General features: G+C 46.4%; 1 protein-coding gene across 2 annotated transcripts in view; it reads right to left on the bottom strand.

Moving 5' to 3' along the window:
* The window catches only part of si:dkey-40c11.2 (drebrin-like protein A), a 79,533-nt gene that overhangs the window by 19,544 nt on the left and 47,983 nt on the right, over positions 1-12,006 (bottom strand). For both annotated transcript variants that reach the window (XM_058986129.1, XM_058986127.1), the window contains exons 5-6: positions 6,294-6,431; positions 5,787-5,864 (exon numbers count right to left, since the gene is read on the bottom strand). In XM_058986129.1, coding sequence (XP_058842112.1) covers positions 5,787-5,864; positions 6,294-6,431 — 216 coding nt within the window. The remainder of the gene's footprint in view (positions 1-5,786; positions 5,865-6,293; positions 6,432-12,006) is intronic.

The following is a 12,006-nucleotide window of genomic DNA, read 5'->3' as shown; positions in this document are numbered from 1 at the left end:
TCTTTTCTTTATATTTATGAGTGTTGGGTAACGGCCTAATTCTGCCCTGCATGCATGATTTGGTGTTTTTCTTTGCACCTGTAGGATGTTTTTGTAGAGTTCAGCATGCAGGGTTTCGATTGGGTGTTTGTCCCATTTAGTGTAGTCTTGTTGACTGAGTGGACCCCATACCTCACTTCCATACAGCGCAATGGGCTGGATGACACTGTCAATTAATTTTAGCCATATTTTGATAGGAATATTGATTTTATAGAATCTTCTTCTGATGGCATAGAAAGCTCTTCTGGCTTTTTCCTTTAGTGCATTCACTGCTAGGTTAAAGTTCCCTGACGCACTGATAGTCAGGCCCAGGTACGTGTAGTCTGAGGTGTGTTCTAGTGTAGTGTTGTTTAGGGTGAAGTGGTATCTGTTTCCCTGAGTTCTGGCCTTTTTTTGAAAAATCATTATTTTGGTCTTTTTAAAGTTTACTGCCAGGGCCCAGGTCTGACAGTACTGCTCCAGCAGTGCCAGGCTCCGCTGCAGCCCCTGCTCTGTGGGCGACAGCAGGACCAGGTCATCTGCATAGAGCAGGAACTTGACTTCGGTGTTGTGTAGAGTAAGGCCGGGGTCTGCAGACTGCTCCAACATCGTAGCCAACTCGTTAATATAAATATTGAACAGTGTTGGACTCAGACTGCAGCCCTGCCTCACCCCCCGCCCCTGAGTGAAGAAATCAGTTCTTTTGTTGCCAATTTTGACTGCACATTTGTTTTCTGTGTACATTGATTTTATTATATCATAGATTTTACCCCCTACACCACTTTGAAGAATTCTGTAATATAAACCTTCATGCCAAATAGAATCAAATGCTTTTTTAAAGTCAATGAAGCAGGCGAAAATGTTGCCTTTACTTTTTTGGTGTACGTGTTTGTTTATTAGGGTGTGTAGGGTGTAAATATGATCTGTTGTGCGATGATTTGGTAGGAATCCAATTTGACTCTTACTCAGGACATTGTGTTCGGTAAGGAAGGCCAGTATCCGGGCGTTAATGATACTGCAGAATACCTTCCCCAGGTTACTGCTCACACAGATGCCCCGGTAGTTGTTGGGGTCGAATTTGTCTCCACTCTTGTGAATTGGGGATATAAGCCCTTGGTTCCAGATGTCAGGGAAGTAACCAGTACTTAGTACCATGTTGAACAATTTAAGCATTGCCTCCTGTAATTTAGGGCTGCTGTGTTTGAGCATCTCAGTGCTGATGCTGTCAGGGCCGCAGGCTTTTCTGTTTTTCAGTGCCTGCAGCTTCATAGTTAATTCTTGTAGGGTGATTGGAACATCAATTGTGTTTTGGTTATCTTTAATTGATTGTTCAAGTAATTTCAGTTTTTCTCTAGTTTCATTTTGTTTATCTGTTAGATCTTTTTGTTGAATATCTTTATAAAGGTTTTCAAAATAATTTTTCCAAACTGTTCCATTTTGTATCGTCAATTCTTGTTGTTTTGTTGGGTTTAAATTGTTCCACATTTCCCAGAACTGATTTTGGTCAACAGATTTTTCAATGTCTGTGAGGGTTTTGTTTGTGTGTTTTTGTTTTTTCTGTTTGAGGGTGTGTTTGTAGTGTTTTAGAGTCTCACAGTACCTCAGACGTAAGTCTGTGTCTTGTGGTTGATGGTGTTTTTGATTAGATAATTTTCTTAGATTTGTTCGTATTGATTTACATTCATCATCAAACCATGGCTGTGTGTGTTTTTGTTTCCGATTGATCTTCTTTTTGGTCTTTTTAATATTTGCCATTATGGCTGCTTTTTCAAATATCTGATTAATGTCATTAACAGACAGATTTAGTCCTGTCATATTAGGTTGGTACAGAGTGTTGAGGAAAGTGTTAATGGTGTTAGTTATTTCAGTGGAACTGATTGCTTTGATATATTCCTCAGTGCTGTTTGGAGCCCATCTGTATGTTTGATTCAGATTGTACAGCTTACTGGGCTGTGTTTGTGTGTTGCTTGCCTGACTTCCTCTTTTCAGGAACACAGTGATTTGATTGTGGTCCGACAGGGGAGTTTGTTGCCTGACAGTGAATGCACTTAGAAAGGAGGGGTCCATGTCAGTGATGGCATAGTCGACTACACTAGTCCCAAGAGCTGAGCAATACGTGAACCTCCCTAAAGAGTCCCCTCTGATCCTGCCATTAACGATGTACAGACCTAGGGCTTGACAGAGATGCACTAATTCTCTCCCATTTTTGTTCACGGCACGGTCAGGGTTGTTTCTCTGGATTGTGGTGGGTGTGAGGTACAGAGGGGTCTGTCCAAATACATGGCTGTTTCCCTGGGTGTTAATACAGTCAGGCTCTGAGCCTGTCCTGGCATTGAAATCCCCACAGAGCAGCACATTCCCCTGGGCCTGGAAATGGCCGATCTCTGTGTGGAGGGTGTTAAAATACTCTTCGTTGTAATAGGGGGATTCAGAAGGGGGGGTGTATGCTGCACACAGGTATATGTCATTTTGACATTGGGCTATTCCCTTGTTAATTTTGAGCCATGTGTGTGTTTGGCCCTGTTTGACTGGGCTGATGTAGCTGGCCAGCTCCTCTCTGTACCACACTATAATCCCCCCTGAGTCCCTGCCGCGCCGGACTGTGCTCAGTTTAATAGAGGGCACTATCGCCTCCCTGTAGCCTGAGGGGCAGTGTGTGAGCGCGTCTGCACGGCACCATGTCTCCAACAGAACTATCACATCGACATCTTTTGTATTTTTAATAAATTCAGGGTCTGTGCTCTTCAGCCCAAAAGCAGAGGAATACAGGCCCTGAATGTTCCAACAGCTAACAGTAAATGAACTCATGTAATCCAACCAATAATATTATTCTTAATGAAATAAAATGTCTAACAATAACACAACCTTTTATCATTTTAAGTTCCCTTTAAACAGTAAAGTACAAATATAGTAATTATTTTAGTAGTACTAATAATTATTTATTTATTTATACTTTATTTATTTATTTGTAGTTATTTACATGTAGATTTTTTTTTTTTTTTTTTTTTTTTTCTTCCCTACCCAAGTGTTGTAGGTCTCAGTTCAGCAGCCTGGAGCAGAGGATGCTGAGGAGCTGTTTGATCTCTCCCAGTTCGGTGGGGGCTGGGGGGGTGGGCTGGGACAGAGTTGCAGCATAGCTGAGTTGCTGCTGGTGGTCGCTGAGCCTGGCGGTCGTGGGACGAGTGGGGGGCCGGATGGCGGGCGGCTGTATGGTGCTGCGGGGGCGGGATGTGTGCGCTGCAGTGTGGGGGGGCTGCATGCTACGCTGGCCTCTGCTGGCACTGCTGCGAGGGGGGCTGGCTGGGCTACGGCCCATGGCTGCATCCTTCAGGGTCTTGGCAAAGACTTTGACCCCCTCCTGGTTTAGGTGCACCTTGTCGTAGAGGTGCCAGGGGCCCACTGTGGGGTGGTGTGCCAGGTGCACGTTAGGCAGCGCAGCGCAGCCTCTGGTGATCTCTGCGTTCACAGCGTTGATGGTGTGTGGGTGGGTGTCGGCTCGGGGCAGCAGCGTGGAGATGACCACTCTGGAGTCGGGGAACTCCTGCGTGGCTCTCTCAGCCACCCTCCTCACGGCCTTGGCGGTGTCGTGGCGCAGGGAGCCCAGGTCGTTGGTGCCGGTGTGGATGACGATGCAGCTTGGACTCCCCAGTGTGTCCCGGTTCAGCAGCTGCAGGGCTCGCTCCGTGTTTGTGCAGCGGATGTTGTTGACACGCCGGCTGGGAAACAGTCTCCTCATGTCCAGGTATTTCCCGTTGCTGTCAATGAGGAGGGCCACTTCTGCGTTTGTCTTCTTTTTGGCCAGCATGCTGTGGGTGTGGGTGGGGATGGGGGTGGGAGCGGGGTGGGGGGGGGAACGGGGTGGGAGGGGGAGCGGGGGGGAAGCGGGGGTGGGGGTGGGGGTGGGAGCGGGGTGGGGGGGGGGAACGGGGTGGGAGGGGGAGCGGGGGGGAAGCGGGGGTGGGGGTGGGAGCGGGGTGGGGGATGGGAACGGGGTGGGAGGGGGACCGGGGGGGGAGCGGGGGTGGGGATGGGACCGGTGTGGGAGTGCGGGGGGCAGCGGGGGTGGGAATAGGGGGGGAGCGGGGGGGGAGCGGGGGTGGGAGTGTAGCGGGGGTGGTAGCACGGGGAGCAGGGGTGGGGGGGGCTGTGTATCTGTGGAGCTGCTCCCTCAATCCCTGCAGCTCCTTGTTGGTGGTTTTCTCTCTGCGCTGCATCTCCTCCTTGACGCTGGTCAGCTGGGTCCTTAGGTTCGCGTTCTCCTGCTGCAGGTCCTTCATCTCGCTGGTCAGCTCGGTGATGGCCACCCTGTTCTCTCTCTTGAGCTGGCTCACCTCATCTCTGAGCTGCTGGGTGATGCTGGTTTCCGTGAGCCTGGCCAGTGTAAGCTCTCTGAACTCCACAAACTCCAGCTCCAGCAGGGCCAGGCACTCCCGCATGTGCTGGGTGTCGCTGGGTGTCGTGGGGGTGGGCAGGTTAGTGTCGGGTGTTGTGCTGTTTGAGGTAGGATCTTCAGGGTCTTCAGGGTCGGTGTTCTCGGGGTCGTTGGCTGTAGTGTTTGTTTTTTCAATCTCTGCTGCCTCTTTTAGTTGTTTATATTTTTTTTCAAAGGAGGTCAGGCTAGCCTCACTGCCCTGGATCAACACAGTTCCGCTGTGGTAGACATTAATACTCAGGACTGTGCTGTCCGGGTCAGAGTCTTCTCTTAAGAGAATCTGTCTACCTTGGCAGATCCCTCTTTTTGTGACGTTGCTGTACGTCTTACACACAGCAGTGTGCCAGGCATTGAGGTGCTGAGTGTAGAAGATGAGGTTGCTTCTCATCTTCTTGTCTCCTGTCCCAGAGTAGTCTGTGTACAGACACTCCGGGTTCTCTCTCAGCACGCTCAGTTTATGATGCTTCCTGGCCTGTGCGCTGCGCAGTTCAGCCGGGTACTGGAACTCCCTGCTCTCTGCACTCTGACTCGTCTCCATGGCAACCGGGAGAATCTCCTACACTTTGTTGCAATTTCCAACTGTCACTGCCAACGGCTGCTTTTTTGAAAGTAAACTGAACTTTTTTTTTTTTTTTTTTAAAAGCAAACTACTGCTGAACTTTTAATTTTTGTAGTATTTGTTTGTATTTATTACTATAAAATTATAAAATAAAATGATGGTAGTGTAAAACGCTTACCTCTACCTCTGTAATTTTCTTCCTTTATTTTCCTCTTTTATTTACTTCTATCTTTTCTTTCTCTTTCTTTATCCTTTTCTTTCCTTTTCTCTTTCTTAAATATTTTTCTTCTCTTCCTTTAATTCTCTCTTCTTTCCTTCCTTCCCTTTGCTCTGTGATTTTCTTCCTTTCTTTATTTTCCTCTTATTTCCTTCCTTTCTTTACTTTCTTTTCTTTCTCTTTCTTTTTTCCCTTTCTTTCCTTTTCTTTTAATTTATCTTCTCTTCCTTTAATTCTCTCTTCTTTCCTTCCTTCCCTTTCCTCTGTGTTCTTTTTTCTTTTGGTCTTGGGATCTTCTTTTGGTGTTTTTATAATATTTTATCAAATGTTTTCTCTTATTTTTTCATATTACGTTAAATACTACTTTAAGTACTACTTTACATATGTTTATGTTATTAAATTGGCATTTTATTTCACTAAGAAACATATAAATTTTTAAATTTTCAGGAGCTCATATTTTCTGTGACTGCTCACTCTAAAACTCTCTCTCTCTCTCTCTCTCTCTCTCTCTCTCTCTCTCGCTCTCTCTCTCTCTCTCTCTCTCTCGCTGTCTCTCTCACCTCAGATCTTGCCCAGAAGGATTCCCTGTTGACCCGCCTCATCTCCATGGCAGCGTTGGTCTTCCTGTAGTTTGTGCCCTGGAGAATTGTTAGGACAGGCTGACAGACTGACTACCTCTTTACAACGAGATTCAACCTTAAAGGACTGTAGGTTCTAATCTTTTAAACATGTGTATCAGTAATATGCAACCCCAAGCAATGTAGTACAAAATGTGAAATGGGAATCAAACTCCATTTCCAAGAATATCGCCACAATCTAATACTGTACTCTCAAGAACGGATGCTGAACAATGTTACCAACAAGATTCATCACAATTGGATATGCGGTTTTCCAGATACATGTGAAAATGTGTGGCATAGGGATGTATGGGTAAAAAAGAGAAAAAAAGACTCAATGCAACAAACTGTTCCCCAACAAAAAAAAAGCCTACTGATCCGTGTGGTGGCTCCTGAGCCCTACAGTGCCCCCTGTGGTGGCAGTGAGCCCCTGCAGCCTGGCGCTCTCACCACTGTCTCCTTGGTGTCGGCCACGCGGGCCTGCCTCCTCAACCGGTCAGCAGGGGGCGCTATCTTGCTGACGATGTTGTTGATGTTCTCCACTGTCACCTCGGCTGGGCTGTGCGCGTTGATGAAGACGTGAGCCTCCTGAACAGAACAGACAGATCAGAGATACAAAACTGCAGCATTCAGAAACGCTTCTCACTGAATTCCTCACCTTTCTTTCACTATTTCTACAATACTATATGGGAATCCTTATATATAATCCTATTATTAAAGATGCTTACATCTTAGTAATAAAGGAATGGTTATAATATGCATTCACCATAGTTAATGGTTTACCATAGTTGTTCATTTGCTCAGACACACACATACACACAAAAACACACACAGGCGCAGACAGACACACAGACACACACAAACACAGACACACAGAGACACAGAGAGACACACAGACCCAGACAGACACACAAAAACACACACAGACACACACACACACACGTGTTGAGCTTTTGGAAATAATTTTCATGAAGTTGTTATTTATAAATCATCTAGAACTTAAACAGGAAATGTGACCTGACCTGTGTCTGTTTATGGTGAATTCCTGGTTGAAGCTCATTATGAATTGTGTGATCTGCAGCATTATTGAATGTTTCCCGCACGTGAACTCAGTTGTCAGAAATGACTACCGTTGTTAGGAATTACATTGTTAATAATAAAGCCTGAAATAAGGCAATCCCCATTTATCTTTAGAAAGACAGTTCTGGTTCTTTTTATGTGGCAGCAATACCACACAAGGTACCGTGTAAATACACAGCAGTGGATATTACTGTTGCCCAGGAGACTCTATCTGAAAATGGGTAGATGTGCAATGGAAACTTAGATTACATAAAACATCAGTTATAACCACATGAAAACATCCAGAGGCAGCTGTTCCACACACTGAGCACAGAGCATGGTTCAGATTTTAGGTCTGTTTGGTCTCCCAGGGTTCGGATTAATCAGGGTTTACTCAGCTAGCATGCAGGTGCTATGCATACACTGCTGTGGTTTTCCAATGGCTTGTGTCATTGTCCTATGTGTAACAGGGTGGAGGCTGGTTGCGAACTCTGTTGAGTAAAGCAGTACCTTGAGAGGAGCGCCCTCTGCTGCTTGTGATGTATTAAGACACTCGCTTGTGGTACAGGGATGGAAATTAGACTCCCAGTGCATAGCAGTTTGATCCATTCTTGGTTTTACTGGCAGTGTAGTAATGATTTCCATTACACGAGAGTAGATGTTAAAACTTCATGCTGATTTGAACTCGGCTCTCGCCAAGATAAGCACCAACTAAGACGTAGCTTTACAGTAAACTAATGTGATCCATATGTGTCTCCATCCATTTACGTTTCCTTCCATATGATGATGTAGATATCCTTCTGTCTGGTGTTAATGGCTGAAGTGTAATGCTGGCTCCAGGGATCAGCTTATTTTGCCTCCCTGGCGCATCAGCACACACAACGGCTGCGATGCTGGCTCCGGGGATCAACCAAAGTGCGGCCTCCCCAGCGCATCAGCATGACAACCGTCTGGATTGAGCTAAGTAGGGTACATCTCTGGGGTTTTCAAGTGGGCACCTTCCATCCTCAGTGTTTCGTCGACTAGCCCACGACACCTCAAGAGGGCTCGACGGTGATTCTGGCGTCCCAGCATCACCCCCCTCCGTCCCCCACTCAACTCAGCCCAGCTTACTTACCTGTCCCCAGCCAGAATCTCTCCGTCTCAACCACAGCCAGTTGCTGCTCCTCTCTGCTGCTTCAGATAAGTTCTTCACTGTGCGACGCAGCTCTTGGCCACTGAATCCGACGTCTCTGAGAAACCGGGTTGTAGAGTGTGCCACAAATCCTCGACAACCCACTTCCACTGGGTAAACCCGAACTCTCCATCCTCGCTGTTCCGCTTCAGTGGCTAGTTGAGCATACCGCAGTTTCTTCCTCTCATACGCCTCATCTACAGCATCCTCCCATGGCACTGTTAACTCTACCAGGTGAACAAGGCGTGCTGATCCAGACCACGACAATATCTGGTCGAAGGTTAGTGGTGGCAATCTCAGGTGGAAAAATAAGCCGTTGACCAACATCTGCCAGCATATTCCAGTCTCTAGCAGCTTCCAGTTGTCCTGGGCGAGGATTGGTTTTAACACCTTTTCTTGGTGGTTGCTCTCCTGGGCGGAGGAATGTTGTCTTTTGTGTGGAATGTTTTGATGGAACAGGTGGCAACTTATTGGTCATGTTACGCTTGTCTTCCAATGCTAAGGCCAAACATCGCAGCACCTGGTCATGGCGCCAAGTAAACCGTCCTTGGCTAAGAGCCACCTTACATCCTGTCAAAATGTGCCTTAATGTTGCAGGTGATGAACACAAAGGACATGAGGGATCCTCTCCTACCCAGAGGTTTAGGTTCTGTGGTGATGGGAGAACATCATATGTTGACCTGATGAGGAAACTGATCCTGCTCTGTTCCATTGACCATAGGTCTTGCCAGCCAATCTTGCGTTGTTCCACACTCTCCCATCTCATCCATTCTCCCTGTTTGGCCTGGGAAATGGCCTTTATACACCTCATCCTCTCCTCCTGCTTTTGCACCTCGTTGACTACCAGCTTCCTCCTTTGCGCTGGGGCCGCCTTGTGCCATGTAGGAGGAGTTGAACTGAAACCAAGACCCCCTCTTCCATGCTGAACTTGCCCCATGATATCACCAATTCGAAGGGCAGCCTTTGCATCTTCCACAGCTTTCTTTGCCGCCCACTTTCTTCCAGTTTTCAACACAGGTGCTGCCTCCCTTACGCATTTGTCGCGTGACTCTACTAATGTCATTTCCAGTCGGACCTTGGCGCACTTAAACTCCTCGGTTAGAGCAGAGACTGGTAGCTGCAGTATTCCTTTACCATAAAGTCCCACTCTGCTGAGGCAGCGTGGAACTCCCAACCATTTCCTGATGTATGAACTGATTAAAGCTTCCAGCTTCTCTACTGTTGTCAAAGAAACCTCGTACACAGTCAGTGGCCACAGCAACCTCGGCAGTAGACCAAACTGAAAGCACCAGAGTTTTAGTTTACCTGGTAGAGCGCAGCTGTCTATGCTCTTCAACCCTTCCACTGCTTGTTGTCTAACTTCTCCCACACGAACTGTGTCCTTTAGATCCCCGTCGTACCATCTCCCAAGACTCTTCACTGGCTTCTCAGACACTGTTGGTATTGCCTCACCATTAATGAAGAATGTTTTATCTACTACTTTGCCTTTAATTATAGAGATGCTCCTTGATTTAGTGGGCTTGAATTGCATTCGTGCCCATTCAATGTTATTGGTTAATTTGCCCAATAATCGATTAGTGCAGGCTACTGTTGTAGTCATGGTTGTCATGTCATCCATGTATGCTCGAATTGGTGGTAGTCGCATTCCAGAAGCCAAGCGCTCTCCTCCTACTACCCATTTTGATGCCCTAATGATTACTTCCATTGCCATGGTAAAAGCCAGTGGAGAAATGGTGCATCCTGCCATTATTCCAACCTCTAGGCATTGCCATGTAGTGCTGAATTCTGAAGTTGAAAAACTGAATTGCAAATCTCCAAAATAGGCTTTCACTAAATTTGTTATTGTCATCGGTACACTGAAAAAATCAAATGCTGCCCAAAGTAGTTCATGTGGCACTGAACCATATGCATTAGCCAAATCCAGGAATGTCACATGGAGCTCCTTCCTCTCCTTTTTAGCTGATTGAATTTGTTGCCAGATCACATTGATGTGTTCTAAGCAACCTGGGAAACCTGTGATGCCTGCTTTTTGTATTGAAGTGTCAATGAAGCAGTTCTTTAATAGGTAAGCTGACAATCTCTGAGCAATAATGCTGAAGAAAATCTTGCCTTCTACGTTTAATAGGGAAATGGGACGAAACTGACTGATGCTTGTAGAATCTTTTTCTTTAGGTATAAAGACTCCACCTGCTCGGCGCCATGCTCTTGGTACAACCTGTTTTTCCCATGCCACTTTCATCAATTTCCACAGAATTCGTAGAACTCCTGAAGCACTCTTGTACACTCTGTACGGAACTCCATTAGGCCCTGGAGATGATGAAGCCCTTGCTTTTTTCACAGCTTGCTCTATTTCTTTCCACTTAGGTGCACAGTCCTCCATTTGGTATTCTGGTGGATTGATAGGTAGGATGTCTGACGGAATTGACATAGGCTCCTGCCTTTTTGAATCTGTATGTGTTTCCTCCAAATATCTCTCCAGCTCAACCTTAGATGCTTTTAGTGTGCCATTCTTCTCACTGGTGAATAACTTCTTTACAAATTTGAATGGGTCTTTATAAAAGTTAGCTCTCGCACGCTCCTTCTTTTTGTAGCGTTTCCGTAGGCGCTCAGCTCTGCGCAATGTTGCAAGCTTATCTTTTATGACCTTTTGTAAGAGATTGAGTCCCTCCTTCTGACTTTGTTCTGCTCTTCTCCATTGGTTCCTCAGCTGTCTCCTTTCTCTAACTAAGCGTTCAATCTCCTGCTGCCGTCTAGACTTTCCAGGAATAGTTTGTACTTTTTCCTTCCTTTTTTCAACTCCAAACCTCTCACTTCCATATGCGTAGATGATGTCCCCAAATTTATCCAGCTTCTTTTCAACTGTTCCACTTAATCTTTCCAAAGCAACGCAGAGATCTGTGTTTACTGTGTCCCATGCAGTTTTCTCACAAGCTCTTGGCCATTTAACTCCAGGCTTGTGCCCGTTGAGGTTCTTTTCTCTCTTATGCTGGTTTGTCTGACCGGGTTCACAAGGACCATTAGGTTCATCACTAACTGTGTTCATGCAAGTCCTCCTCACATCTATGACAGGGGTGCTGATATCCTGCGAACTGTGGTTTGCTTCCTGTCGCTGGATTTCATTCGACTGACTTGACTGACTTCGTAAGAAGTACTGATCAATGCGAGGCCCTTGTCCCTTCTCCCTCAAGCATTTCATTCTCCCTTGATGAATCTTCAAACCCCTGACCGTTGTCGCCTTGCTCCAGCCGCAGACACAAACCTGGAGTTCCATGTCTTTGTTAACTGCAGATCTTGAACTAGTCTTTTGTGAAGTACTCTCCATACTCATATCCGTTTCCGTTCCTAAGTCGTTAACCGTGTTGTCCAACGTTGAGTCATCTTCCGCCCCCGCTCTCGCAGACTCTAGGGGTATTTTTCTCTTTAATTTCTTAGAAGCCTTGGGCGGGTGTCTCCAGCATCCTGTAAACACAGAGCTGGATACTGCCGACAAGGGTAGCTAACCCTTACCAGCCCCAATGGGGTCTCTTTCCTCCTGTCAGCTGTCTCTCCAGGCTGTCACAAGGTCTTTCCCTTGTTGCCAGCTGCACTATTCACAGCAGTCACTGGACGTATCCAGATCTTCATGATTTCCATTACACGAGAGTAGATGTTAAAACTTCATGCTGATTTGAACTCGGCTCTCGCCAAGATAAGCACCAACTAAGACGTAGCTTTACAGTAAACTAATGTGATCCATATGTGTCTCCATCCATTTACGTTTCCTTCCATATGATGATGTAGATATCCTTCTGTCTGGTGTTAATGGCTGAAGTGTAATGCTGGCTCCAGGGATCAGCTTATTTTGCCTCCCTGGCGCATCAGCACACACAACGGCTGCGATGCTGGCTCCGGGGATCAACCAAAGTGCGGCCTCCCCAGCGCATCAGCATG

This window comes from Acipenser ruthenus, chromosome 2 (genome assembly GCF_902713425.1).
Source record: "Acipenser ruthenus chromosome 2, fAciRut3.2 maternal haplotype, whole genome shotgun sequence".
Taxonomy (NCBI): Eukaryota; Metazoa; Chordata; class Actinopteri; order Acipenseriformes; family Acipenseridae; genus Acipenser; species Acipenser ruthenus.
The sequence above is the reverse complement of the archived record's forward strand: the minus strand, read 5'-3'. Positions and strand labels throughout refer to the sequence as shown.